Below are 26,767 nucleotides of genomic sequence, written 5' to 3'. Positions count from 1 at the left end.
ATGTACTAGACTTTAAGAAGGACGTGGGGCTGTGGCATGGTATTCTCACGGTGAGGACCTTCCAGCAGGGCTTTGATACACACACACACACACACACACGTCTGCACAGGGCTTAGAGGGCTCGTTAAAGATTATTATATTCTTACTATGTTTTCTTTGAGCACCATTTTGAAATGGGAATTATATTATCAGAGGGGATTTTTACCACTGTTTAAATGTGTTCTCCCAAATCCAATTATAACGAACAGTGAATATATTCTAATGTGTAGCCACAGGGTCTTTAGTCTCTGTTGTGTTAGAGCAATACAGTCTGCATCCCAAATGGCATCCTATTACCTATAGGGTGCACTACTTTTTACGAGGGCCCATCATGCCCTGTACTATAAAGGTGAAAGGGTGCCGTTTGGGATGCATAGCGCATACACTAATTAATCAGTGTTTTAACCAATGAGATCTCATATCAGTTTTCCTAATTAGCCTAGAAAAATCCTGATAATTACCCGTCTTGATTGAGTCTTGACTTACATGTAATAACGGCTCTGATTAATGTGTCTCTCCTGTTGCAGAGTGTGATGAACATGATGCATGTTATCAGTATACCCTACTCACTGATGAAGGTCAACCCACTGTCCTGGATCCAGAAAGTGTGCCAATACAAAGGTCTGGATTCACCATCTCTCCATTCACTCAAGCTTCAGCTAATATACTTTAGATACATGTGTATTTGACAATTGATACTGTTTAATAATATTGCATTTTACTTGGTTGTAAGGATGGTTTCATGTACAGTTGAAACTGTTACTTCACTGCATTTTGACCGATAACATTGGAGTAACATCAAAAGTGATATCTTCTGAATGTTATCGGGGTATTATAATAGCCCATAATATTGAACTTGCATTTTGACCACACTGATTGACTTTTTTTTCTTCATGTGAACTGTCCTTGTGGTGTGATCCATCCCACAGCGAAGGTGGCATGTGTAAAGTCCAGGGACATGCACTGGGCCTTGGTGGCCCACAAGGACCAGAGGGACGTCAACCTGAGCTCACTACGCATGCTAGTGGTGGCCGATGGATCCAACCCCTGTAAGACCACACTACTCAATTCTCTCTCACTCTCACTCTCACTCTGTCGCTGTCTTTCTCTCTGTCGCTGTCTTTCTCTGTCTCGCTCTGCCTCTCTCTCTCTCTCTCTGTCTTTCTCTGTCTCACTCTCTCTGTCTTTCTCGGTCTCGCGCTGCCTCTGTCTTTCTGTCTTTATGTCTGGCTCTGCCTCTGTCTGCCTCTCTCTAAAAATGAATTCTAGAAATGTATCAGATGGGGTAAAATATTGTGCAGAACTATAGTACTGTAACTCTGTCCATGTTCATGATGCAGGTCTCATAGAATGTCCCTTTGTCACCTAGACTAAGTAGTCTTATAATGCTAGTCTTGATTCCGACTACAGGGACTTGTAATGAAGTATAATGTAACCAATATATAATTGACCAAGCAGCTGCCATGTAGCCATTACAGTAATCTACCACGGGTGCTGTAAAAACGAATACTACATACCACTGCTACATTTGATTAGTTTAAGATACACTTGAAGTCAGAAGTTTACAGTCATTAAAACTCGTTTTTCAACCACTCCACCAATTTCTTGTTAACAAACTGTAGTTTTGGCAAGTCGGTTAGGACATCTACTTCGTGCATTACACAAGTAATTTTCCCAACAATTGTTTACAGACAGATTATTTCACTTATAATTCACTGTATCACAATTCCAATGGGTCAGAAGTTTAGTGTGCCTTTAATTTTCTGGAATTTTCCAAGCTGTTTGTCATGGCTTTAGAAGCTTCTGATAGGCTAATTGACATCATTTGAGTCAATTGGAGGTGTACCTGTGGATGTATTTCAAGGCCTACCTTCAAACTCAGTGCCTCTTTGCTTGACATTGTGGGAAAATCAAAAGAAATCAGCCACCTCCACAAGTCTGGTTCATCCATGGGAGCAATTTCCAAACGCCTGAAGGTACCATGTTCATCTGTACAAACAATAGTACGCAAGTATAAACACCATGGGACCACGCAGCCGTCATACCGCTCAGGAAGGAGACGCGTTCTGTCTCCTAGAGATGAGCGTACTTTGGTGCGAAAAGTGCAAATCAATCCCAGAACAACAGCAAAGGACCTTGTGAAGATGCTGGAGGAAACGGGTACAAAAGTATCAACAGTGGGGAGAAAAAAACTAACAGGTTTGTGAGAGCTGGAATTCTTACTGGTTGGAAGGTGATCAAATACTTATGTCATGCAATAAAATGCAAATTCAATACTTAAAAATCATACAATGTGATTTTCTGGATTTTTGTTTTAGATTCTGTCTCTCACAGTTTAAGTGTGCCTATGATAAAAAAATTACAGACCTCTACATGCTTTGTAAGCAGGAAAACCTGCTAAATTGGCAGTGTATAAAATACTTGTTCTCCCCACTGTAAATCCACAGTAAAATGAGTCCTATATTGACATAACCTGAAAGGCCGCTCAGCAAGGAAGAAGCCACTGTTCCAAAACCGCCATAAAAAAGCCAGACTACGGTTTGCAACTGCACATGGGGACAAAGATCGTACTTTTTGGAGAAATGTTCTCTGGTCTGATGAAACAAAAGTAGAACTGTTTGGCCATAATGACCATTGTTACGTTTGGAGGAAAAAGAGGGAGTCTTGCACCCTCCCAACCGTGAAGCATGGGGGTGGCAGCATCCTGTTGTGGGGGTGCTTTGCTGCACGAGGGACTGGTGCACTTCACAAAATAGATGGCATCATGAGGATGGAAAATGATGTGGATATATTAAAGCAACATCTCAAGACATCAGTCAGAAAGTTAAAGTTTGGTCGCAAATGTGTCTTCCAAATGGACAATGACCCCAAGCATACTTCCAAAATGGCTTAAGAACAACACAGTCAAGGTATTGGCCATCATAAAGCCCTGACCTCAATCCCATAGAACATTTGTGTGCAGAACTGAAAGAGCGTGTTTGAGCAAGGATCCTACCAACTTGACTCAGTTACACCAGCTCTGTCAGGAGGAATGGGCCAAAATTCACCCAAATTATTGTGGGAAGCTTGTGGAAGGCTACCCGAAACATTTGAACCAAGTTAAACAATTTAAAGGCAATGCTATCAAATATTCATTGAGTGTATGTAAACTTCTGACACACTGGGAATGTGATGAAATAAATAAAATCTGAAATAAATCCTTCTCTACTATTATTCTGACATTTCACGTTCTTAAAATAAAGTGGTGATCCTAACTGACCTAAGACATGGAATTTTACTGGGATTAAATGTCAGGAATTGTGAAAAACTGAGTTTAAATGTATTTGGCTAAGGTGTATGTAAACTTCTGACTTTAACTGTTCCTATGGGGAGGGTAAGGGTTGAGTAATGCTGTTCTTTTCTAATGCTAGCCTTATAAATGTGAATCTAAAGAATATAATTGAAAGGAACAAATGGGTTAAGAGAATGGTTAAGAGGCAGTGAGATCTGGTAACTGAAGGCAATGAAATTCGATAACGTCATTTGATAATGAACAGTATGTGTGCTCAGCATCTGAGCTCAGCCTGACAGGGTTATGGTAGCGCTGACAGGCAGTGAAATTCGATAACGTCATTTGATAATGAACAGTATGTGTGCTCAGCATCTGAACTCAGCCTGACAGGGTTATGGTAGCGCTGACAGGCAGTGAAATTCGATAACGTCATTTGATAATGAACAGTATGTGTGCTCAGCATCTGAGCTCAGCCTGACAGGGTTATGGTAGCGCTGACAGGCAGTGAAATTCGATAACGTCATTTGATAATGAACAGTATGTGTGCTCAGCATCTGAGCTCAGCCTGACAGGGTTATGGTAGCGCTGACAGGCAGTGCAAGCATGGAGCAAATCAACTGTGCCACAGCAATTAACCTGCAATTAACCTGCTGTAACAGTTATCCACATAATCAAACAATGCTGACATGTTAGATTGGTATAATGTATTGGATTTGAGTTTTCCTCCCCTCGCACAGGAGCTAAATATATTGCTTCCAACCCACTCGAAAACCGCACAACTTAAATTTGAATGAGCAAGTCTGTCAATAAGTCGGTCTGTAGTAGCATGATTGGAAAGCTGTTTGTTCAACATTGACTCTTATCTTTCTCTGTCTTCCTCTTTCTCATCCCTCTGTCTCTCTTTGTCTCTCCCCTCTCTCTTCCTCTCTCAGGGTCCATCTCGTCGTGCGATGCTTTCCTCAATGTCTTCCAGAGTAAGGGGCTGAAGCCGGAGGTTATCTGTCCCTGTGCCAGCTCTCCAGAGGCCCTCACTGTAGCCATCAGGAGGTACACACACACTCTTGTTGGTATTAACTTATATGCTCTTAAAAAAAGAAACTCTTACGTTTACTGTCCTGTGGTATTTCAAGGCCAGTGTTTTTTCATCCATCTGTTACATAGAGTAGCTCAACTTCAAATAGCCACTGCTTACACAAACGAGGGCAAGTTTAATTAACTTTTTCCTGTAATTTGAGATTTCACTCCCTGCTCTTGATTATGACACTGTAAAATGCTCACTGTGTGCGCCACATGCATCATGCCATTACGGGTACTGTGGCAATTACATGATTTTATTTCCAGCAAACACAGTTTCAAACTCACAAATCTAATAAACGGCATGCCAATAAAACATATGGCAGTTTCTCTTCTGTTGCCCAGACACACACGCACGGACACACACGCACTCACGGACACACACACACGGACACACACGCATGGACACACACGCAGTGTAACTAATGAAAGCACCCCCCATTGTGGCATTGTCCTGTTTTTTTTCATAACCTTCCGTTGTCCCATGGGCGTTGAGCTTCGGGAACAGCCACAGCTCTAGCCCTCTAATTGGCTGTTGTTTGAATGGGATGAAGGTTTTGATTGGTGGATGTGTATTTTTGGAATTGCTGATAGTGGAACTACACTGTGGCTGACCCTGGTTTTGAACCCAAGCTCTCTGTGTATATTGTCCTTCTAGATTAATCACTTTTTGACCACACCCCTTTTCTGACCATTTCTACCATGGGCAAACAAGTATGGAAGGTGTTGTTTAAATAAAAAGGGTGCGGTCAAAATGTGAATGAATTCATATAGAACGACCATGTAGGTATGTACTGCATTCATATAGAACAACCATATAGGTATGTACTGAATTCATATAGAATGACCATGTAGGTATGTACTGAATTCATATAGAACGACCATGTAGGTATGTACTGCATTCATATAGAACAACCATATAGGTATGTACTGAATTCATATAGAATGACCATGTAAGTATGTACTGAATTCATATAGAATGACCATGTAGGTATGTACTGCATTCATATAGAATGACCATGTAGGTATGTACTGCATTCATATAGAATGAACATGTAGGTATGTACTGAATTCATATAGAATGACCATGTAGGTATGTACTGCATTCATATAGAATGACCATGTAGGTATGTACTGCATTCATATAGAATGACCATGTAGGTATGTACTGCATTCATATAGAATGACCATGTAGGTATGTACTGAATTCATATAGAACGACCATATAGGTATGTACTGAATTCATATAGAATGACCATATAGGTATCTACTGAATGCGTATGTCTATCAGGGTCAATGAGATATGCAGAAGACACATTTCTGTTGCTCATTAAGTAAATGGACAATAAAGTAATAATCTTCATAATAGGCCGACAGACGACAGTAACCAGCCCCCGGGGAGAGGAGTACTGTCCATGCAGGGTCTGAGCCACGGAGTCATCAGGGTGGACTCTGAGGAGAAGCTGTCTGTTCTCACCCTGCAGGACGTGGGCAGCGCCATGCCAGGAGGTAAGCAAGGGTAGAAATGTCAAGATTTCCAGAAGTCCTGGTTGGTAAATTCCCAGCATCAGATGGGAATAAGAAGGAATCTGGTAACCTGCAACGTGTATTTCTGGAAAACCTGGGAATTTCTGGAAAGTTACTAGAGATTATGCAACCCTACAACAAACACAGCTTCATGTCTGCCTTATGCCCCTAACACAGCTTTATGTCTGCCTTATGCCCCTAACACAGCTTTATGTCTGCCTTATGCCCCTAACACAGCTTTATGTCTGCCTTATGCCCCTAACACATCTTTATGTCTGCCTTATGCCCCTAACACAGCTTTATGTCTGCCTTATACCCTAACACAGCTTTATGTCTGCCTTATACTCTAACACAGCTTTATGTCTGCCTTATGCCCCTAACACAGCTTTATGTCTGCCTTATGCCCCTAACACAGCTTTATGTCTGCCTTATGCCCCTAACACATCTTTATGTCTGCCTTATGCCCCTAACACAGCTTTATGTCTGCCTTATACCCCTAACACAGCTTTATGTCTGCCTTATACCCCTAACACAGCTTTATGTCTGCCTTATACCCCTAACACAGCTTTATGTCTGCCTTATACCCCTAACACAGCTTTATGTCTGCCTTATGCCCCTAACACAGCTTTATGTCTGCCTGATGCCCCTAACAAGGATAGAAAGCATTATAACAAACAACAGAATGTGCGTAGATGTTTTGAATTTACCAGACACCAACACACACAATAACTTGATGTATGCCTGATTCAGACACAAAAAAAAATGTAAGTTATTATTTATGCCGATAATGAGTTTCCATTTAATGGAATCTTGTTTTCCATTCAAAAATCCTGGCATTACTCACAGAAGCCTCATAAGTGACCGGCAAGAAGATATGTTGACCCCCTTTTTCCTCCAAACGTAACAATGGTCATTATGCCCAAACAGTTATATTTTTGTTTCATTAGACCAGAGGACATTTCACCAAAAAGTACGATCTTTGTCCCCATGTGCAGTTCCAAACCGTAGTCTGGCTTTTTTATGGCGGTTTTGGAACAGTGACTTCTTCCTTGCTGAGCAAGGATGTCGATATAGGACTCATTTTACTGTGGATATAGATACTTTTGTACCTGTTTCCTCCAGCATCTTCACAGGGTCCTTTGCTGCTGTTCTGGGATTGATTTGCACTTTTCGCACCAAAGTACGTTCATCTTCAGGAGACAGGATGACGACTGCGTGGTCCCATGGTGTTTATACTTGCGTACTATTGTTTGTACAGATGAATGTGGTACCTTCGGGCATTTGGAAATTGCTCCCAAGGATGAACCAGACTTGTGCAGGTCCTCAAAAAAAGAATTCTGAGGTCTTGGCTGATTTCTTTTGATTTTCCCTTGATGTCAAGCAAAGATGCACTGAGTTTGAAGGTAGGCCTTGATAAACATCCACAGGTACACCTCCAATTAACTCAAATGATATCAGAAGCTGCTAAAGCCATTACATAATTTTCGGGAATTTTCCAAGATGTTTAAAGGCACAGTCAAGTTAGTGTGTGTAAACTTCTGACCCACTGGAATTGTGGTACAGTGAATTATAAGTGAAATAATCTGTCTGTAAACAATTGTCGGAAAAATGACTTATGTCATGCACGAAGTAATGTCCCAACCGACTTGCCAAAACTATAGTTTGTTAACAAGATATTTGTGGAGTGTTTGAAAATCTAGTTTTAATGACTCCAACCTAAGTGTATGTAAACTTCCGACTTCAACTGTATATAAGGAAATAGGGTGTGTAGTGGTTTCTAGAGACCAGAGACCAGAGTCACATCTTACCCTGCATGTGGTGCCCAGATGAGTATCTGGCTGCTCTGATAGTAGTCTATACAGGACCTGTACACCCACACAGAGACCCTGCAGCCATGACCCAGGGGCCCGGGCCACCCCTACCACCTCCCTAACCCTTTCTTAACCTGTCTCCTACCAGCAACAGATAAGGGTGAACGTAACCACCTCACCTACCGTCTGTTAAGGGCTTCCTGGAAGTGTGTTGATGTTGTCTTGAAGCACCCAACACCTTTCTACTGTCCTCTCCACCTCTGAACACACCAGGCTGGCGTCACAAATGCCACCCTATTACTGTTAGGGTATTATAAGGCCCTGGTCAAAAGTAGTGCACTTAATCAGGAAAGGGTGCCATTTTGGACGTACCCTCAGTTTCCTCAGCTATGTGCTGCAGAGTAATACAGTGACGATATAATGAAGTGCACTTGGCTTGATCCGGGGAGGTAGCTGGGCCACTTCTCCAAACTCTCTCCTCTCTCTCTCTGCTATTTGCTAATAAACTTTTGGCCTCAATCTCTCCCCACTTTTTCCCCTCCTCTCTTGAATTTCTTGCAGCTCTCATGTGCGTCGTGAAACCAGATGGGGTTCCGCAGTTATGCAAAACAGATGAGATCGGGGAGCTGTGTGTGTGTTCTGTCGCCACGGGGACGTCGTACTACGGTCTCTCAGGCATGACCAAGAACACCTTTGAGGTGAGGCCTAACAGCATGGGCCTGTGGGTTGAGCTACCCCTGGGTCCTGACTAGGGACAAGTGAAGCTCCTGAGGATTGACTCTAACAACTGCTGTTGCTTCCGTAGTCTGAAAAACACATTCACAATTCCTCAAGTGCGCTTTAATCCATTAGTGGAGAGAGACTCATTTAATGGAATTGCACCCTTATGTGATTTGTTAGTTCATTCATTGATTAGTTTTATTTAGCCATTGGGCTAATTTAACCATCACTTTATCCACCTGAATTTCAGGGATTGTGTGTGATGCTTGTGTGTGTATTGCTGGTTTTTATGACTGTGATAAACGATTGTGTGTGTTTCTGTGTACTCTAGGTGTTCCCCATGAACAGTGTTGGAGCTCCCATCAGTGAGTACCCCTTCACCAGGACAGGCTTACTGGGCTTCGTGGGTCCTGGGGGGTTGTGCTTCATCGCTGGCAAGATGGACGGCCTCATGGTGGTGGGGGGAAGGAGGCACAACGCTGATGACATCGTGGCTACAGCCCTGGCTGTGGAGCCCATGAAGTTTGTCTACAGGGGGAGGTGGGTTCTAATCCATCTGTTGTGTATATAGCAACAGGAGTTTTCCTGAACATGTGACCTGACCAGCTAAGCCTCTGGGCCCTAGAGATAGGTTATAGAATAGACTCTGGGCCCTAGATATAGGTTATAGAATAGACTCTGGGCCCTATATATAGGTTATAGAATAGACTCTGGGCCCTAGATATAGGTTATAGAATAGACTCTGGGCCCTAGAGATAGGTTATAGAATAGACTCTGGGCCCTAGAGATCGGTTATAGAATAGACTCTGGGCCCTAGAGATAGGTTATAGAATAGACTCTGGGCCCTAGAGATAGGTTATAGAATAGACTCTGGGCCCTAGAGATAGGTTATAGAATAGACTCTGGGCCCTAGAGATAGGTTATAGAATAGACTCTGGGCCCTAGAGATAGGTTATAGAATAGACTCTGGGCCCTAGAGATAGGTTATAGAATAGACTCTGGGCCCTAGAGATAGGTTATAGAATAGACTCTGGGCCCTAGATATAGGTTATAGAATAGACTCTGGGCCCTAGATATAGGTTATATTTCTTGATCAAGTCAAGTGGACTGGTAAAACTCCTGACACTACTTAATGAATAAAGTATGGTGATTGTAGCTGATTGATTGATGTTGTGTGTCTCTGCTAATGCTGTGTTGGTAACAGTATTGGTCTGTGTCTCTCTGTTTTTCTGTGCTCCAGGACAGCAGTGTGCTAACAGTGTTGGTCTCATAGAGATCATATACGTCATTCTATATGTAATTATATGGTCTGTCTCCTGTCTCTCTGTGCTCCAGGATAGCAGTGTTCTAACAGTGTTGGTCTCATAGAGATCATATAAGTCATTCTATATGTAATTATATGGTCTGTCTCCTGTCTCTCTGTGCTCCAGGATAGCAGTGTTCTAACAGTGTTGGTCTCATAGAGATCATATAAGTCATTCTATATGTAATTATATGGTCTGTCTCCTGTCTCTCTGTGCTCCAGGATAGCAGTGTTCTCCATCACTGTGTTACATGATGAGAGGATTGTGGTGGTGGCAGAGCAGAGACCTGATTCTACAGAAGAGGACAGCTTTCAGTGGATGAGTAGAGTGCTGCAGGTATACACACACACACACACACACACACACACACACACACACACACACACACACACACACACACACACACACACACACACACACACACACACACACACACACACACACACACACACACACCAGTAGACTGATGTAAAGCCCTGTACTGTAACCCAGCCCTCTAGGTTCTTGTCCATTGCTAAAGAGACTGTGGTTCACTATTAAATATTTCTGCAGCTTTATGATTGCAGTAAAAAATGTTCTCTTTCTCTTGATCCAGTTACACATGGCCTTGATGTCTGTACTTTCTTCACGACTTTTATGTAGCCAAATCTAATCACCTAGTTCCACTTAAGTCTAATATTCACTTAGTCATGCATGTATTGACGTCAATGGGAGACCTAGTGAGAATGTAAGTTAAGTGGCAGTTAGGATTTGTCCATTAGTCATACTTTGCATGCCTCAAACACTAACAATCACTGTTCCTCCACATGCAGGCGATATATGGTATGTCTTTACTGCTGTAGGTCTATCTGATTGTGTCACAAATGGCACACTATTCCCTATATAATGCACTCCTTTTGAGCAGAGGCCTATGGGGCACACATCACCCTAAATCCCAGACCACACAACATTTTTGTGACCGTGTCAATTCAGATACAGTGCGTCGCATATGCCACTGTAATTGTCTTGAACATCCATAGTAAACAGTTGTACTCTTTCTCAAAATGGGCGTTCCTTGAGTTTTCCAGCCGTAGCCTGCCTAGGCTAAATGCCTGTGGTTGAAATCAACACAGGTAGGCAGTTGTTTTCATATGTAGCCTATTTGACTGATATACCATATCTTACAGTCCAATACATTTTCAAGTACATCTTTAAGTCTACTTAGCATAGTGGAGGTCATAACAATTCTTCTAAGGCACACACTAACCATGCACCCTGTTTGAACGTCATCAACCAAATCGGCTGTAAGCTAAGACAGTGGTAAGAAATGAAATTGACAACATGATCTATAATTCCGAAACACAATCCAGTTGATAAATGTATACAATGTCGTTGCATTGCTACACCGTGTATCATAAAGCTCCAGACGTAACAGTCTATTTTCTGACAGTTTATCAGGTCATTTTACCAGCATTGCTCCGCGGTGATGCGAGACAAATAGACTCATTTGACGCGCCGTTGAAGCTCGTGGCCCGTTGGTTTTCTCTCATTCACTCCCATTCATTCCCTCCCCATACAGGCCATAGATGGGATCCACCAGGTGGGGGTGTATTGCCTGGCCCTGGTCCCCTCCAACACCCTTCCTAAAACCCCTCTGGGGGGAATCCACCTGTCAGAGACCAAGCAGCTGTTCCTGGAGGGCTCCCTGCACCCCTGCAACGTCCTCATGTGCCCTCATACCTGTGTCACCAACCTGCCCAAGCCCCGGCAGAAACAACCAGGTGAGACACTGTTATACCATAGCACACCATCCTGAGTGGGTCTGCCTAGGGGATTGATAGTTCATTTGTTGAATTGAAATCCTTAGTTTGTGTGGTTTTATTGGGTGCAATGAAGTCAGTGCAGAACTTGCAATTAGATTCACTTAGATGTATATTAGATGTATATTTTAAAACCCTGTACAGATAGGGAATAGAGATATCTACATTCATTTATTTCAACTTCTTCATATGTGTTTATAACGTTGGATGAGGTGTAGAACTAAGATCATGCAGATTGAGAACTGTACAGGGAGTGTATTGTAATCTGGTCCGATGACTATTGTAGCATGTTTCCCATCTGATCCAACACATTCCATCCCGTATCTCAGCTGTCACCTCTATCCATTATTTTCTGGACTGTGTTGCTCCTAGATAGATCTTCCTTTACAGCACAAGTTTCTCTGGCCATTTCTGTCTGAAAGGCACTCTGTCAGAGTAGAATCCTCCAGTCAATTGACTCACCCATTCAGTTCCATTTGCCTCTGAACACAAGGTCAATCTCAGCCCACCCTGTCACTGTAAATGTCTTCTGGGGATTAGGGGGAATTCACTGCACACACACAATGTGAGCCAGTGTATATCACTACAGATCACAGCCAGGGATATAGACCGTGTGTGTGTGTGTGTGTGTGTGTGTGTGTGTGTGTGTGTGTGTGTGTGTGTGTGTGTGTGTGTGTGTGTGTGTGTGTGTGTGTGTGTGTGTGTGTGTGTGTGTGTGTGTGTGTGTGTGTGTGTGTGTGTGTGTGTGTGTGTGACGGTGTGTGTGTGACGGTGTAGGTGTGTATGTCTGACCCCTATGCCTCTGTCCACAGAGATCGGGCCTGCCTCTGTGATGGTGGGGAACCTGGTATCGGGGAAGAGGATTGCCCAGGCTAGTGGCAGGGACTTGGGCCAGATGGAAGACAATGATCAGGCAAGAAAGGTGTGTGTGTGGCTCTCTGAGGGCTTGGTTTTCATCAACACACTCATTAAACCATCGACTGTGGGCCACGAGCTGAATTTGATGATGCATCCCAAATGCCATTATTTTCACCTATAGTGCAATACTTTTGACAAGAGCCCTATGATCCCTGGTCAAAAGTAGTGCGCTGTATAGAGAATAGGGTGCCATTTGGGACACTTCCTGGCCCTGTTTAATCTGGCACGATCTTCATGTTTCATTTGACCATCTACGCTCGTTTGACCCCTTATACACAACAGTGTAGTAGTAGTTTGACCATTATTTATCTGTAGTCTCCTCAAGTCATTTGAATGCTTTATGTAACATCCTCTGTTTTCTATATATGATCTTTCTAATTCTATTCTTTCATTCATGATCTCTAAGCATTTATATGGACGGAGTAATACCGACAACAGCCCCATAGCTCTGCAGTCCAGTCTGATGTATTGTTTGAGATCCACTCTGCGTTAGACTCAATTTAAAGGCTAAAACTGTACTGGTAACAGTAGACGGATGTTGTTACAGGACTAATATGGAACAAAACCTTTAAAAGCATCACAGAGACAGGCCACTTTAAGATATTTCGTAGGCACAGTAAGACATTTCACTTCGATTTCATAGCCTTAAGTGTAAGAGGCTCTCTGAGATACCTAATAATAGGGTGCGTAAGTGTACCCATGGACTGCACCCCAAATGACACCCTATCCTTATGGGCCCTGGTCAAAAGTAGTGCACTAACTATATAGGGAATAAGGAGCCATTTGGCACACAGTTTGGTGTGTTCTCGCAGTGGTTCTGTGTATTGACACTAGGCTTCCAGGTTTCTTTTCTCCTTTGCTTCCCCTCTATTTCCACAGAGTGTTTGAACAATCCCTTCATCAACATCCCAGTCACACAGACTGGGATGTGGTCTGGGCTTCTCTAAGCGCTTACTTCATATTTAGGTCAGGTTTTCCCAAGGCCACATAGTGGATGGCAGATCAGACTAGTAAACAGACTAGTGAAGGATTGTGTTGTCTTGGTTGGTTGTTTTCATTCACTTTACCTTCAAACAGAACATTTCCCCCAGGGTTTTAGGACTAACCTGAGTGCATCTGAAATGGCTCCCTATATAGTGCACTACTTTTGAGCAGGTTCCATACGGCTTTGGTCAAAAGTAGTGCACTACAAAGGGATTAGGCTTAGCCATTTAGGACGAAACCCCTGTCAATAGAGGTGTACAAACATTAAGGGTGTGTAGCTATGTGATTTGTCAGACTAGATTTGATAGCACTTTCTTTTAACATGGCAGTGGTGTGGAAAGTCATTATTAATAAAGAAATGTGTTGTGCCTGGCTGGTGGCGCTGAACGACGGTGAGGGTAGCCGTAGCGTAGTGGAGACAGAATTGATTTCTACTTTCTCTAATTCAGAAAAATCTGATCATTTACCCCATCTGGCTGCCACTTAGGCAGTATGCCCTCTAATGTGAAGTGACAAGGCAAACAACTGTGACAACACAACAGACACAGATTTCTTCTGTTTCTACTTTCCCTCATGAGGACAGGACACATTGGCTTGCATCCCGAACAGCATACTATTCCCTATAAAGTGCACTACTTGTGACCAGGGCCCATAGCGCTCTGGTTAAAAGTAGTGCAATATATATAGGGAATACAGTGCCATTTGGGATGCAGCAATTGTTTGTGGTGTGGCTCGGATTCCTCTGACTCAGACTGTTCATGTACACTTTCATGTGATCTAATCCCCCTAGCAACCATCAGTCTGTATCCCTTCCTCTGTTCTGTTCAGCATGCCAACCAAACCATAATACTATCTCTGCTGCTTCTCTCTCTCCATCACCTTAATGCACCCGGATGGACCATCTTTCTGTCTGTATGCTCATCCATCTGAAAATCAGGCCCTCTGTGTGAATGGGTTTTTCTTATTCTTCGTAGCTCGATTTCCCTTATATAAAATGTTGTGATTTTTTTTTTGGGGGGGGGTCTAGCCATGTGTGGTAGGTAATGGTTGCTGCTCTAGCATGTTTTAACAATGTATGCAATATAAGCGTTGCTAGGGCAACTAATACTTTGTGGTAAACTTCATGTTACTGTTGCTGAAAACGTACACCACTGACCACCTCGTCGCATAACACTAAAGACTCTTAAGCTATCCACTTTGATCATGACAGCGGATCCTCTTAAACTCTGGAGTCACAGACTCTTTTAACTAACAGATGAAGCTCTTCTCCGCTGATTCTAATCTAGGCCCTGGAATCTGAGTTACAGACAGACACTGACTGTCTGGGCTGATTAAAGACAAAAGGTCTTTGTACTATTCTGTACTGAGCGGAAGGGTCAGGCTTCACTGGAGCACTGGGGGAATCTGAGGAGAGGGTGGGCCGTCACAGTTCAATACAAAGCTCAGCACTTTCTATCAGTCTCTATGTCTTCTAGCTGTCGCAGCTCTGACAATACCGGGATTGCATCCCAAATGGCACGCTATTCCCTATGTAGAGCACTACCCAAGCCTATAGGCTCTTGTCAAATGTAGTGCACTATATACTGAATAGGGTGTCAATTGGGATGAAGCTTGGGCCTCTCGGTCTCCTACTGATCCAGAGATATGTAGTTTCCCCTCTACAGTAGTGGGACGGTTTCCTGTGACCAGAGAGCGAACAGAATACATTGGTTTTATTAAATTATCCACAGGGCTAATGGCAAGTTCCTGAGTGATGTTTTCATCAGGAAAGTGTTTGTATTTTCCTAATGTTGTTGAGGTGTTGGCAGACTGGAACAAGTTCCTGTCTTAATGTTTGTTTGGGTGCAGAGAGGGATTCACTTAGTCTCAGGCAACCCCTCACTTGTAAGTGCACTACTTTTGAGCAGAGCCCTTGTGCCCAGGTCAAAAGTAGTACACTATATAGGGAATAGGGTGCAATTTGGAACATTTACGGGGTTCACAGGAAGTAGTCTGTTTTGTGTGTCTGTTGAAAACAGTCCTTCCTATGGAATTAGACAGGAAATATCAAATGACTGTGTTTCAACAGGACAACATCTGTCCCTACTTAATGGCAAGAGCCCTAGTGTAAAACTAAACACTTTCAACAGCTCTAATTTTCACAGCCTTTTTCAAAAACTAGACACACATGCTAAGATGACTGTTGGTGGTGGGTGGATTTTGCTCAGGCCCTGGAGTGCAGAGCAGCGAAGTACTGTAAGTCCTGTCGTCTGTGATCCTCTATCTGTAGCAGTTGGACCCGGTGGATTAAAACGGTGCATATTGTATTTCTAATTCATCACTATAAAACCAGGCATGAAGACAGGCAATATTACACGACAGACTCCTAACTGTCCTGCTCCGTGCCTCCCACAGATACAAACTGCAATTGACATGAATTACACTAACTCTATTTACTCCTCCACTGCCCGCGCGGATCAAACTTTGAAAAATGCATAACGCTGAGACACGCTTGGCCCCTTCTCATTCCTCACACTGTCTTTTATATCTGCTGCACCAATATGGAGCTCATGTGTTGTGTGCTGGCTACCCTTTCTCTCTCTCCCTCTATCGTTCTCTGTCTCTCTCTCCTCAGTGTTGAAATATTATGAGTGCAGTTCATTGTGCTGCAAGTATGCTATGTTTTATTAAGAACTCAGCGTGTCACCTTCTAATATGAAAGGGACTGTAACATCTTCTCTTCAAAAGGCTAACAGGTTTTGTGAAATGGTACCCTATTCCCTATATAGTGCACTACTTTTTACCAGAGCCCCATGCATGCCCTGGGCGAATGTAGTGCACTCTAAACAGGGAATAGGGTGTGATTTGTGACACCTGGTTGTCCTCCTGTCTGATTTGAACACGGAGTCAGAATGTCACCTCCTCTCAGTGTGACCTGGCCATCCAACGGCAGGCTTACTTTCCTCTTTCTTTCTATTTGTTTAGTTCCTCTTTCTCTCTGAAGTGTTACAATGGAGGGCCCAGACCACTCCGGACCATTTGCTTTACACACTGCTCAACTCAAGGGTAGGTGTGGTCTGGCTGTGTTGTGATTGTTCACACCTGACTCCTAACATGTTTCGTAAACATAGCAGTAGCAACTGAAATAGTCGGCATTGTTGCCGGCTGTTAGAGAAACACATCAGGATTTTATTTGAAGTAGCCCTATCAAAGACCCATTGAAAATGTTGACTGTAAATCATAATTTTCTTGCTATCTAGTATTGATTCAGTCGTTTTGCATGACAATGTATATCTGTGGTAATTTCTGATTGTCTGTCTCTCTCTCTCCGTCTCTTTATCTCTCTCTCTGTTTTTCTCTCTCTCTCTCTGCCACTCTTTCTCTCTCTGTCTGTCTGTGTGTGTGTGTGTGTGTGTGTGTGTGTGTGTGTGTGTGTGTGTGTGTGTGTGTGTGTGTGTGTGTGTGTGTGTGTGTGTGTGTGTGTGTGTGTGTGTGTGTGTGTGTGTGTGTGACTACAGGGGACGATAGCCAGCTCGCTGTCATGTGTCCAGTTGCATAAGAGAGCAGAGAAGATTGCTACCATGCTGGCGGAGCGAGGACACCTGCAGGACGGGGATCACGTTGCGCTCGTCTACCCCCCTGGTATGTCTGGTGTACAAACACACACACACATGACATGTCCGTCACTGGGTTTGTGTGTTGTCAGTTATTGTGCATCACAATAACATGTCCCTGTCCATTTCCACCTTTCGGTTAGCTGCCTACCTCATCCATACAGCATAAATTAGCGATGACGAATGAAGCTAAGATTTCCATCCCATCATGTGTCGCTACAATAAAAAAACATCTAAACATCTACACCCCACTGGCGCGCAAATGGGATAGGTTCTGTTTTCTTGTTGTCATTCATCAACCTAGAAGCATTCAGTGCTGACAAGACAAGAGGGCCTGAGCCACATCCCACTATGATATAATAGTACTTCCAGCAAGATTGTGCTGATCTTTAATGGCACACACTGTGTGACGCAAAAAAATCAATTTTTAAGACATTTGGCGAGAGACAGGACTGAATGTTCCAGGTTTTAGAAGGTAGAACTCTAATTTGGAACTCCATCAGCATTTGGGAGCCAGAGACATTCAAGCGTTCAGAGTGAACCATAGGTCCATAATGAAGAAACTCAGTCATGCAGGACAAATCCCGACAAGGGTGATTGCCTGAGAGCCATTCAATTAACTGTCTCTAGGACAGCCAGCTCAATACTACACCTTGTCCTGAGAGCTGTCTGTCTGTCTGTCTGGAGGCTGGCTCAGATTCAGCACGGGGCCTCATGGACAGAGGGACAGGAACTAATATTCTTTATGCCTTTTGACTCATCTTTCCTCTTCACTTATCTTCCCTCCTCTTCATTCCTCTTCATTCCTCTTCCGTCCTCTTTATTCCTCTTCATTCCTCTTCCCTCCCCTTCACTCCATTCCTCTTCTCTCCCTCTCTCTCTGTGTCCTTCATGCAGGGATTGACCTGATCACAGCATTCTACGGGTGCCTGTACGCGGGCTGTGTGCCAATCACCGTGCGACCTCCGCACCCCCAGAACATCGCCACCACTCTGCCCACGGTGAAGATGATCGTAGAGGTAAGTGCCTCGTTGACATCCATGTGTCAAGTCATCGCATCACAACGGACCTTTTATTTGGAGAAGGGAAATGAAAATGTAAAAGGAGACGCACCGTGTAGGAGGTGATATTAGAGCAGGAGTTTCCCTTCTCACTCATAGGCCATTTCTGGAGCATTTTACAGTGTGTGCAGGTGCGTACATGCGTGTGTGTTTGAACATGTGCTTGGGTGTCTTAACCGTTTTGTGTCCCAACGTGTGTGTCTTTCCTAATGTGTGTGTGCCCCCAGGTGAGCCGCTCGGCGTGTATGATGACCACAGCGGTGATCTGTAAACTGCTGAGGTCGAAGGAGGCGTCGGCAGCAGTGGACGTCAGAACCTGGCCTCCTGTCCTGGACACCGGTAAGAGACTACATTACCCACGCTGCATCACTCGCCTCAGAGAGAATCCATTAGCCACCTCAGCCAGAGGCTCAGGAAGAAGTGCTGGCTTCTTTACAACAGACACCGACGCAAAGATCTTGCGACCAATCGAGACAAATGACTATGTCAGAAATATAATGTATCATCTACTTAAAGTGCAATAGGATAGTATTCAGACCCCTTAACATTTTCCACATTTTGTTATGTTACAGCCTTATTTTAAAATTGGTTAAATAAAAAATGCTCGTCATCAATCTACACACAATACCCCAGAATGAAAAAGCGAAAACATATTTTTTAGACATTTTGGCACATTTATTACAAATCTATGAGACTCAAAATTGAGCTCGGGTGCATCCTGATTCCATTGATCATCCTTGAGATGTTTCTACAAATTAATTGGAGTCCACCTGTGGTGGTTGAACATTAAATTGATTGAACATGATTTGGAAAGGCAGACACCTGTCTATATAAGGTCCCACAGTTGACAGTGCATGTCAGAGCAAAAACCAAGCCATAAGGTTGAAGGAATTGTCCGTAGAGCTCCGAGACAGGTTTGTTTCGAGGCAAAGAACACAGTTTCCTCCATCATTCTTAATTGGAAGAAGTTTAGAACCACTAAGACTCTTCCTAGAGTTGTCCACCCGGCCAAACTGAGCGATCAGGGAGAAGGGCCTTGGTCAGGGAGGTGACTAAGAACCCGATGGTCACTCTTGAACCAGATGGAAGCCACTCCTGAGTAAAAGGTACATGACAGCCTGCTTGGAGTTCGCCAAAAGGGACCTAAAGGACTCTCAGACCATGAGAAACAACATTCTCTGGTCTGATGAAACCAAGATTGAACTCTTTGGCCTGAATGCCAAGCGCCATCCAACCTGACAGGGCTTGAGAGGATCTGCATAGAAGAATGGGAGAAACTCCCCAAATACAAGTGTGCCAAACTTGTAGCATCATACCCAAGAAGACTCAAGGCTGTAATAGCTGCCAAAAGGTGCTTCATCAAAGTGCTGAGTAAAGGGTCTGAATACTTCCGGAAATGTGATATTTTCGTTTTTTATATATACAGTGCCTTGCGAAAGTATTCGCCCCCCTTGAACTTTGCGACCTTTTGCCACATTTCAGGCTTCAAACATAAAGATATAAAACTGTATTTTTTGTGAAGAATTAACAAAAAGTGGGACACAATCATGAAGTGGAACGACATTTATTGGATATTTCAAACTTTTTTAACAAATCAAAAACTGAAAAATTGGGCATGCAAAATTATTCAGCCTAGGGTTCAGGTCTGGAGACTGGCTTCAGGTCTGAGATGACTTTAAACGGCCCTCGCAGGCCACCCAGACGGCATCCCCAGCCGCGCCCTCCGAGCATCCAGGACCTCCCTATACCAGTCTGCTGTTCCCACATGCTTCAAGAGAGATGCTCACTTCCGTCATCATGAAGTGCTTTGAGAGACTATACTTAGTTGCCCTGGCTGTGTGTTTTGGGTCGTTGTCATGCTGACAAACTGAATTGGTCCACTCACACTGAAGGCTTGTCACCCAGCCCTGGCGGGCTGTACACCGCCTGGTAGCCCTCCAGGACACCTACACCACCCGTTGTTACAGGAAGGCCATAAAGATCATCAAGGACATCAACCACCCGAACCACTGCCTGTTCACGAGTTAAATAGCCACCACTAACATTGAGTGGCTGCTGCCAACACACTGTCATTGACACTGACCCAACTCCAGCCATTGCCCTGGCTGTGTTAAATGCCACTTTGTTTTGGGTCGTTGTCATGCTGGAAGACCCAGCCACGACCCAACTTCAATGCTCTTACTGAGGGAAGGAGGTTGTTGGCCAAGATCTCACGATACATGGCCCCATCCATCCTCCCCTCAATACGGTGCAGTTGTCCTGTCCCCTTTGCAGAAAAGCATCCCCAAAGAATGATGTTTCCACCTCCATGCTTCACGGTTGGGATGGTGTTCTTGGGGTTGTACTCATCCTCCTTCTTCTTCCAAACACGGCGAGTGGAGTTTAGACCAAAAAGCTCTATTTTTGTCTCATCAGACCACATGCCCTTCTCCCATTCCTCCTCTGGATCATTGGCAAACTTCAGATGGGCCTGGACATGCGCTGGCTTGAGCAGGGGGACCTTGCGTGCACTGCGGGATTTGAATCCATGACGGCGTAGTGTGTTACTAATGGTTTTCTTTGAGACTGTGGTCCCAGCTCTCTTCAGGTCATTGACCAGGTCCTGCTGTGTAGTTCTAGGCTGATCCCTCACCTTCCTCATGATCATTGATGCCCCACGAGGTGAGATCTTGCATGGAGCCCCAGACCGAGGGTGATTGACCGTCATCTTGAACTTCTTCCATTTTTAATAATTGCGCCAACAGTTGTTGCCTTCTCACCAAACTGCTTGCCTATTGTCCTGTAGCCCATCCCAGCCTTGTGCAGGTCTACAATTTTATCCCTGATGTCCTTACACAGCTCTCTGTCTTGGCCATTGTGGAGAGGTTGGAGTCTGTTTGATTGAGTGTGTGGAAAGGTGTCTTTTATACAGGTAACAAGTTCAAACAGGTGCAGTTAATACAGGTAATGATTGGAGAACAGGAGGGCTTCTTAAAGAAAAACTAAAACTAACAGGAGCCCGAATTCTTACTGGTTGGTAGGTAATCAAATACTGTCATGGAATAAAATGCAAATTATATATATTTATTTATTTATTTGCTAAACTTTCTAAAAAACAGTTTTGCTTTGTTATTGTGTGTAGATTGAAAATAATACAACAGTTTAATGAAATTGTTTTTAGAATAAGGCTGTAATGTAACAAAACGTGGAAAAAGTCCAGGGGTTTGAATACTTTCCAAGTGCACTGTATGATGGTATTGGTGATAACAGTGGACTTTTCCTTTCTCTCGCTCTTCTAGATGATTTGCCAAAGAAGAAACCTCCTCTGTTGTACAAGCCCTCCAACCCAGACACACTGGCCTACCTGGACTTCAGTGTGTCCACCACGGGGATGCTAGCAGGAGTGAAGGTAAACCACTTCTAACCAGAATGTGCTTCTCCTATCAGGGAGGCTGATATCTCGAAAAGCATATGAAGTGAAACAGGAACAAGCTGTGTGACGAACACTTTGAACTTGATCATCTGAGTGAAAAGATAGTGATGACATTTCAGAAACATGAAAGCAGTTATTGATCCCAGCCCTCTGCTGTGGATGAAAAGCTGAATGTCACTGTACTGCACAGTGCTCACTCAGAATGCCTATTCTCCCTGGTGCCACAGATCCAAACCCATACAATGGAAGGTCTTGTTCACAGTTAATGTGGCCTTGTTGAAGCCTTTGTCTGTCTGACGAAGCTCAGTAGGAAATCCAGTGAAACAGCATCTTGTGAAAGATTTATATTTTCACTGGTCAATAAGGGAAGATTTGCTATCAGTTCCTCAGTGGGCGAAGGCTTAGTGGATTGTCTTCCTGTTTTGTAAGCGGGTATTAATCTTCATCAAGAGGTGATTGTCTATTCTGTTCCTCCCCCTGCTATAAACACATTGAAGAAATAGTGTTGCCTTAGGTGGTGGGGGAGAATTGTTGTGGTGTGTGGGGCTCTCTTATGTAGTTTACTAAAACAAAATGGCCTCGTTGGGATGTTCAGCAATGCTAAATAACAATGTATTTCGTGCTGTACACTAATTACCATAACAAAACCCTGAATCTGGGCCTCTGTGTGAATATATGTTTGCTCCTACCACTGGTCTGGGTCCCAAATAGCACCCTGTTCCCTACTAGTTTTGACCAGAGCACTATATAGGGAATAGGGTGTCATTTGGGATGCAGCTGTGATTGCACTTTAACAAGGTCTTAGGCTGGAGTGGAACTACTGTTTAATAATGGGACAATAACAGCTTTATATGGACTAGAGAGGATACACACACACACAGTTCTGACAGCATTAACCCACCGTATATACAGTCGCTTGTGTTGAGTCATTGTTTTGCCATTTCATTGATTCAGATCAAGGATTCAGGCAGTGGTACTCACAGTAGCAGCTCATGACAATATTTGGATGGATTGTTTTCTGAAATGCGTTTCCTAATTCTCATGCGGTTCAATTGAAACCTATTTAATGAATGACTGAAACACGGTCCTGTTGTGCTTCATTTGTTTACATGGCTATAATTTGCTAAAGCACATGAGATGACAGCATGGGTACAAATGATACCAATATGTAGCCTGTCTGGTTTGTGTTGTAGCCAAGTTAGCCAGAGTACCAGTCTGTATGAGCCATCATGCCAGCTCCTTGTCACTGGTTGTCATGTTTGGCTTGACAAGGACAGCGGTCGGCTAGGACCCCAACTCTTGCCAAGTAGAATGATAAAACTACATTTGTAACCCGTTTGTGATTGTTCTTGTCTTCCCGACTGTGTAGATGTCTCACACTGCCACCAGTGCCTTCTGCCGTTCTATCAAGCTGCAGTGTGAGCTGTACCCCTCCCGTGAGGTGGCTATCTGTCTGGACCCCTACTGTGGCCTGGGCTTCGTCATCTGGTGCCTTTGCAGGTGAGACAGAGAGAGAGATGGACCCTCCTAACCTCTTCACTGCCCACTCATCACCTCACACACACATCTAGCTCTGCTTTGTCCACGTACACACACACACACACGCCCTCCGTCCGTCTCCTTGTGATGATGTATCATTATTCTGCTCTGTTTAGCCTAGCCCGCCGTCCGTCTCCTTGTGATGATGAATCATTATTCTGCTGTGTTTAGCCTAGCCCGCCGTCCGTCTCCTTGTGATGATGTATCATTATTCTGCTGTGTTTAGCCTAGCCCGCCGTCCGTCTCCTTGTGATGATGTATAATTATTCTGCTGTGTTTAGCCTAGCCCGCCGTCCGTCTCCTTGTGATGATGTATCAACGCTCTGCTCTGCTTTGCTCCACTCTCCACTGGCTCTCTCTATTTGCCTTCCCAATGGAAGCTCTCTCTCTCAGGCATGGCATCACTCAACTTGTGAAATATTCATATGGAAATATGATCGGCGGGGGGCTGTCCAAAAACCAGGCCCTTGCTGAAGAACAAAGCTGTTTTATATGGCGGGCGTGTGTTTCAGATTGGGAGAGTTTCTGATTGATGCCAATGCAAAGCTAGCCCTAGTTGTTATATTGTGTATAATGCACTAGCTGCACTACAGAGGTTGGTTCGGCCTTGATGAAATGACACTGCCCTGCATTGTAAATGGTGCCACTGAATACATAATGTCTTGAAGTGTGTTGTTTAGATTGGTAGTCGTCGGAAGTACATAATGGCTCATGTCACTGGTGTAAAGAGTAACGTTTTTATGTTGGAACTCTGTTTTCATCTCCTGTGTGTAGTGTGTACTCACTCTGTGTAACCTTTGTGTATTCACTCTGTGTATGTGTATTTGTATGCCCATATTTTCTGTCTCCTGTGTGTACTTTATAGTGTGTACTCCGGCCACCAGTCCATCCTGATCCCGCCTTCAGAGTTGGAGGTGAACCCTGCTCTGTGGCTGCTGGCTGTCAGCCAATACAAAGTCAGGGACACCTTCTGCTCTTACAGCGTCATGGAGCTGTGCACCAAGGGCCTGGGCCTGCAGACCGAATCCCTCAAGGTAAGTATCCATCCGCCAAATCACCACAACAATGATACTTAGATAAGATCAAATGTTATTGCAATGTGATGATCTGAGAGTAAAACACTTTGTCACAACCTCTAATGTAAAAATATTGATTGACTTGTTGATTGATTACAATCTAGTCCATCAGCCCAGACTCATCTTGCCTGGTTAGTTCTGGTTTGATCCAGATTAATGCATTTTGTTTTGTCCCTCCCCCTTCTCCATCAGTCTCGAGGCCTGGACCTGTCACGGGTCAGGACATGTGTGGTGGTGGCAGAGGAGAGACCCAGGATAGCTCTGACTCAGTCCTTTTCCAAGCTCTTCAAAGACCTGGGCCTCCACCCACGAGCAGTCAGCACCTCGTTCGGCTGCAGAGTCAATCTGGCCGTCTGTCTGCAGGTACAGTCAGTCCCTTCCACCTCTCTGCTCTAGTCCACAAACTCCATGCCCTCTCTGTCCCTCAAAAAGTTATATAAAATGTGCAACTCTTACTTAGCTCAGTATTTGGCAATGAGACTTTGGGTGCTGTCTCTGTCTGTCCCCCACTCTGTTGCCAGTGGAACTCTGATAGACTGAATAAAAAGGCTCTGTGTGCATCCCACATTTTTATGGATATTATTACCAATGTTTCTACCCACAGTAGACAACATGCTCTTTCATACATGTTAGCCAGGGGGTGTCTATTGTGGCTCTGTTGTAGTCTTGTGTTAGTTGAAAGGCTTGCTACTGTTTCTTGTTGCCCTTCTCTCTGCCTTCAGTATCGTTTGCATAGCCTATTCCTCAGGTTGGAAATGGGCTGTTTTATTTACAGACGTTGTTAACTCACTAGTTGCATTGTGGTTTATCTGTTTTCTGGGGTAGGAGAGATTAATCTGATTTAATTTAATGGAGTATAGTCATTAGTCTGTATTTGTGTGACTTAACCTGGGAAGCAACAGTATTCTCTGTGAGCCTACACACACACATACACACACACACACACACACACACACAACCATGCAGTTCTGATGAGAAACATGATACCTTGGAAACACAACACAGGTTATTTTTCCAACAACATAAGTCTTTTCCACATCTGGTCATGATGCAGGCAGAATTGTATTTTTGGGGGGCTTGAGGAATTCCATGTTTCTCTACACTGGCTTTAGTGAGTCCCAAATGGCACCCGATTCCCTACATACACAGAGCCCATAGGGCTCTAGTCAAAAGTAGTGCACTATATAGGGAATGGGGTTCTATTTGGTATGCACGAAGTGGGTTGTACAATAATGCTAGCTGATCTAGCTGAAAATGGGGATGTCTGAGATTTCCTCTGCATCTTGGAGTGTTGAGATTTTCCCAGCAGGTATTTGGCTACAGGCCCTGGGGCCTACAGTAATAATCCTCCTATCAGGGTTTACATGATGAAAAGCCAACATACATAGATATCCTGTACATATCTCACCCTCTCTACTGCTCTGCTTTTCATAAAAACAACAGCAAATTACCAGACACAGCCCAGCGTAGCCCAGCGTATCCCTATTACCTAAATAGTGCATGACTATGGGCCATGGTCAAAGGTTGTGCACTATATAGGGAATAGAGTGCCATTTGGGACGTACCCTATGTCTCTGGAACACCGCTGTCCATAAGCATTGCACATGCTGCTATGTCATGCTTTCATTTTGGGCTGCTCATTCTTTTACATGATTCAACTTATTTTGCAAGCTTTTATTTAAATAAAATCTAATTGTAAGCTTTACTATTCAAATGTCAAGGAGATAGTGATAAGTATACCATTTGCACCCGTTTCAGGTCTACATATCTGTTCAATCAACCAATGAAATCTGAATGGATTGATAAAAAGCCCAACCGAGAAGCCTGTTTAAAATGTTTGTTGTTTTTAACATAACTATTTAGCATGTATAGATATTTCCCTTTGAAACTTTATTGTAAATAAGGTATTAGGCTACCTCTGTCTGACACATGCTTCTTAACTTGAGAATACATGGATGTAATCATGTAAATGTAACTTATTGTATTTTAAATGTCCCCAAATGTTCTAACCTAAAATTGATCTATTGGCTATTAATAAGCCCAGTTTGTAACATAGTTTCTTATTAGTTAAGACTGCTTCTCAAAAAAAATTGTTTTTCCATTTCTATATTTGACATTTTCGTCCCCCCTCCCCCTGTTATTTTGCATAACCCCACCCACATATCTCATACTTGGTTTTGTCTTCACCCCACCCCCCCCTCCCTTCCTCCACCCCCTAATTTCTCCTTCCTACCTCCTCTTCACTCTCCTCCTCCTGCTGCTGCTATAGCCTCACAGGCTGGGGAAGCTTGCTGACCAGGTAGGGGATTTTCATGTTCCCTAATCACCCTCTTCATCAGGTGTTGCAAGCAGGCAGGAGACAGGAGGGATAGGGTGGACAGGGTAGGAGGGACAGGGCAGGGGGGACCGGGTAGGGACCAGGACCAGTAGCATAGCCAGGCACAGCTATGGTCAAGGCTCCTTAGTCGCTTATGAGGGGTCAGGATTTGTAAGAGAAAAACTTTGCTCACAGGGGTTTGATTGAGAGCCTCTCTGTATGGTGATGTTGACTAATTTAATTGGATAGGAAAAGAAAACCGTGGCCATTCTGGGGAGCTATAATAGATTGAGTCCCAAATGGCACCCTATGGCACCATTAC

At 43.8% G+C, this 26,767-nt stretch overlaps 1 protein-coding gene across 10 annotated transcripts in view; it reads left to right on the top strand.

The window, feature by feature from the left end:
• Nucleotides 1–26,767, top strand: part of LOC124041906 (disco-interacting protein 2 homolog C-like) — a 260,125-nt gene that overhangs the window by 217,189 nt on the left and 16,169 nt on the right. For 7 of the 10 annotated variants that reach the window (XM_046360053.1, XM_046360051.1, XM_046360056.1 and 4 more), the window contains 19 exons: nt 1–50; nt 567–660; nt 969–1,088; nt 4,243–4,357; nt 5,754–5,893; nt 8,284–8,420; nt 8,774–8,982; nt 9,968–10,082; nt 11,305–11,506; nt 12,358–12,467; nt 16,412–16,492; nt 16,945–17,068; nt 17,938–18,059; nt 18,329–18,440; nt 21,380–21,489; nt 22,883–23,013; nt 23,918–24,086; nt 24,321–24,491; nt 26,398–26,427. The exon at nt 1–50 is cut by the window's left edge and continues 15 nt beyond it. In XM_046360053.1, coding sequence (XP_046216009.1) covers nt 1–50; nt 567–660; nt 969–1,088; nt 4,243–4,357; nt 5,754–5,893; nt 8,284–8,420; nt 8,774–8,982; nt 9,968–10,082; nt 11,305–11,506; nt 12,358–12,467; nt 16,412–16,492; nt 16,945–17,068; nt 17,938–18,059; nt 18,329–18,440; nt 21,380–21,489; nt 22,883–23,013; nt 23,918–24,086; nt 24,321–24,491; nt 26,398–26,427 — 2,342 coding nt within the window. The remainder of the gene's footprint in view (nt 51–566; nt 661–968; nt 1,089–4,242; nt 4,358–5,753; nt 5,894–8,283; nt 8,421–8,773; nt 8,983–9,967; nt 10,083–11,304; nt 11,507–12,357; nt 12,468–16,411; nt 16,493–16,944; nt 17,069–17,937; nt 18,060–18,328; nt 18,441–21,379; nt 21,490–22,882; nt 23,014–23,917; nt 24,087–24,320; nt 24,492–26,397; nt 26,428–26,767) is intronic. The other 3 variants (XM_046360052.1, XM_046360058.1, XM_046360050.1) reach the window with 2 other exon arrangements.

The sequence above is a fragment of the Oncorhynchus gorbuscha genome, linkage group LG08 (genome assembly GCF_021184085.1).
Source record: "Oncorhynchus gorbuscha isolate QuinsamMale2020 ecotype Even-year linkage group LG08, OgorEven_v1.0, whole genome shotgun sequence".
NCBI classification, from domain to species: Eukaryota; Metazoa; Chordata; class Actinopteri; order Salmoniformes; family Salmonidae; genus Oncorhynchus; species Oncorhynchus gorbuscha.
The sequence above is the reverse complement of the archived record's forward strand: the minus strand, read 5'-3'. Positions and strand labels throughout refer to the sequence as shown.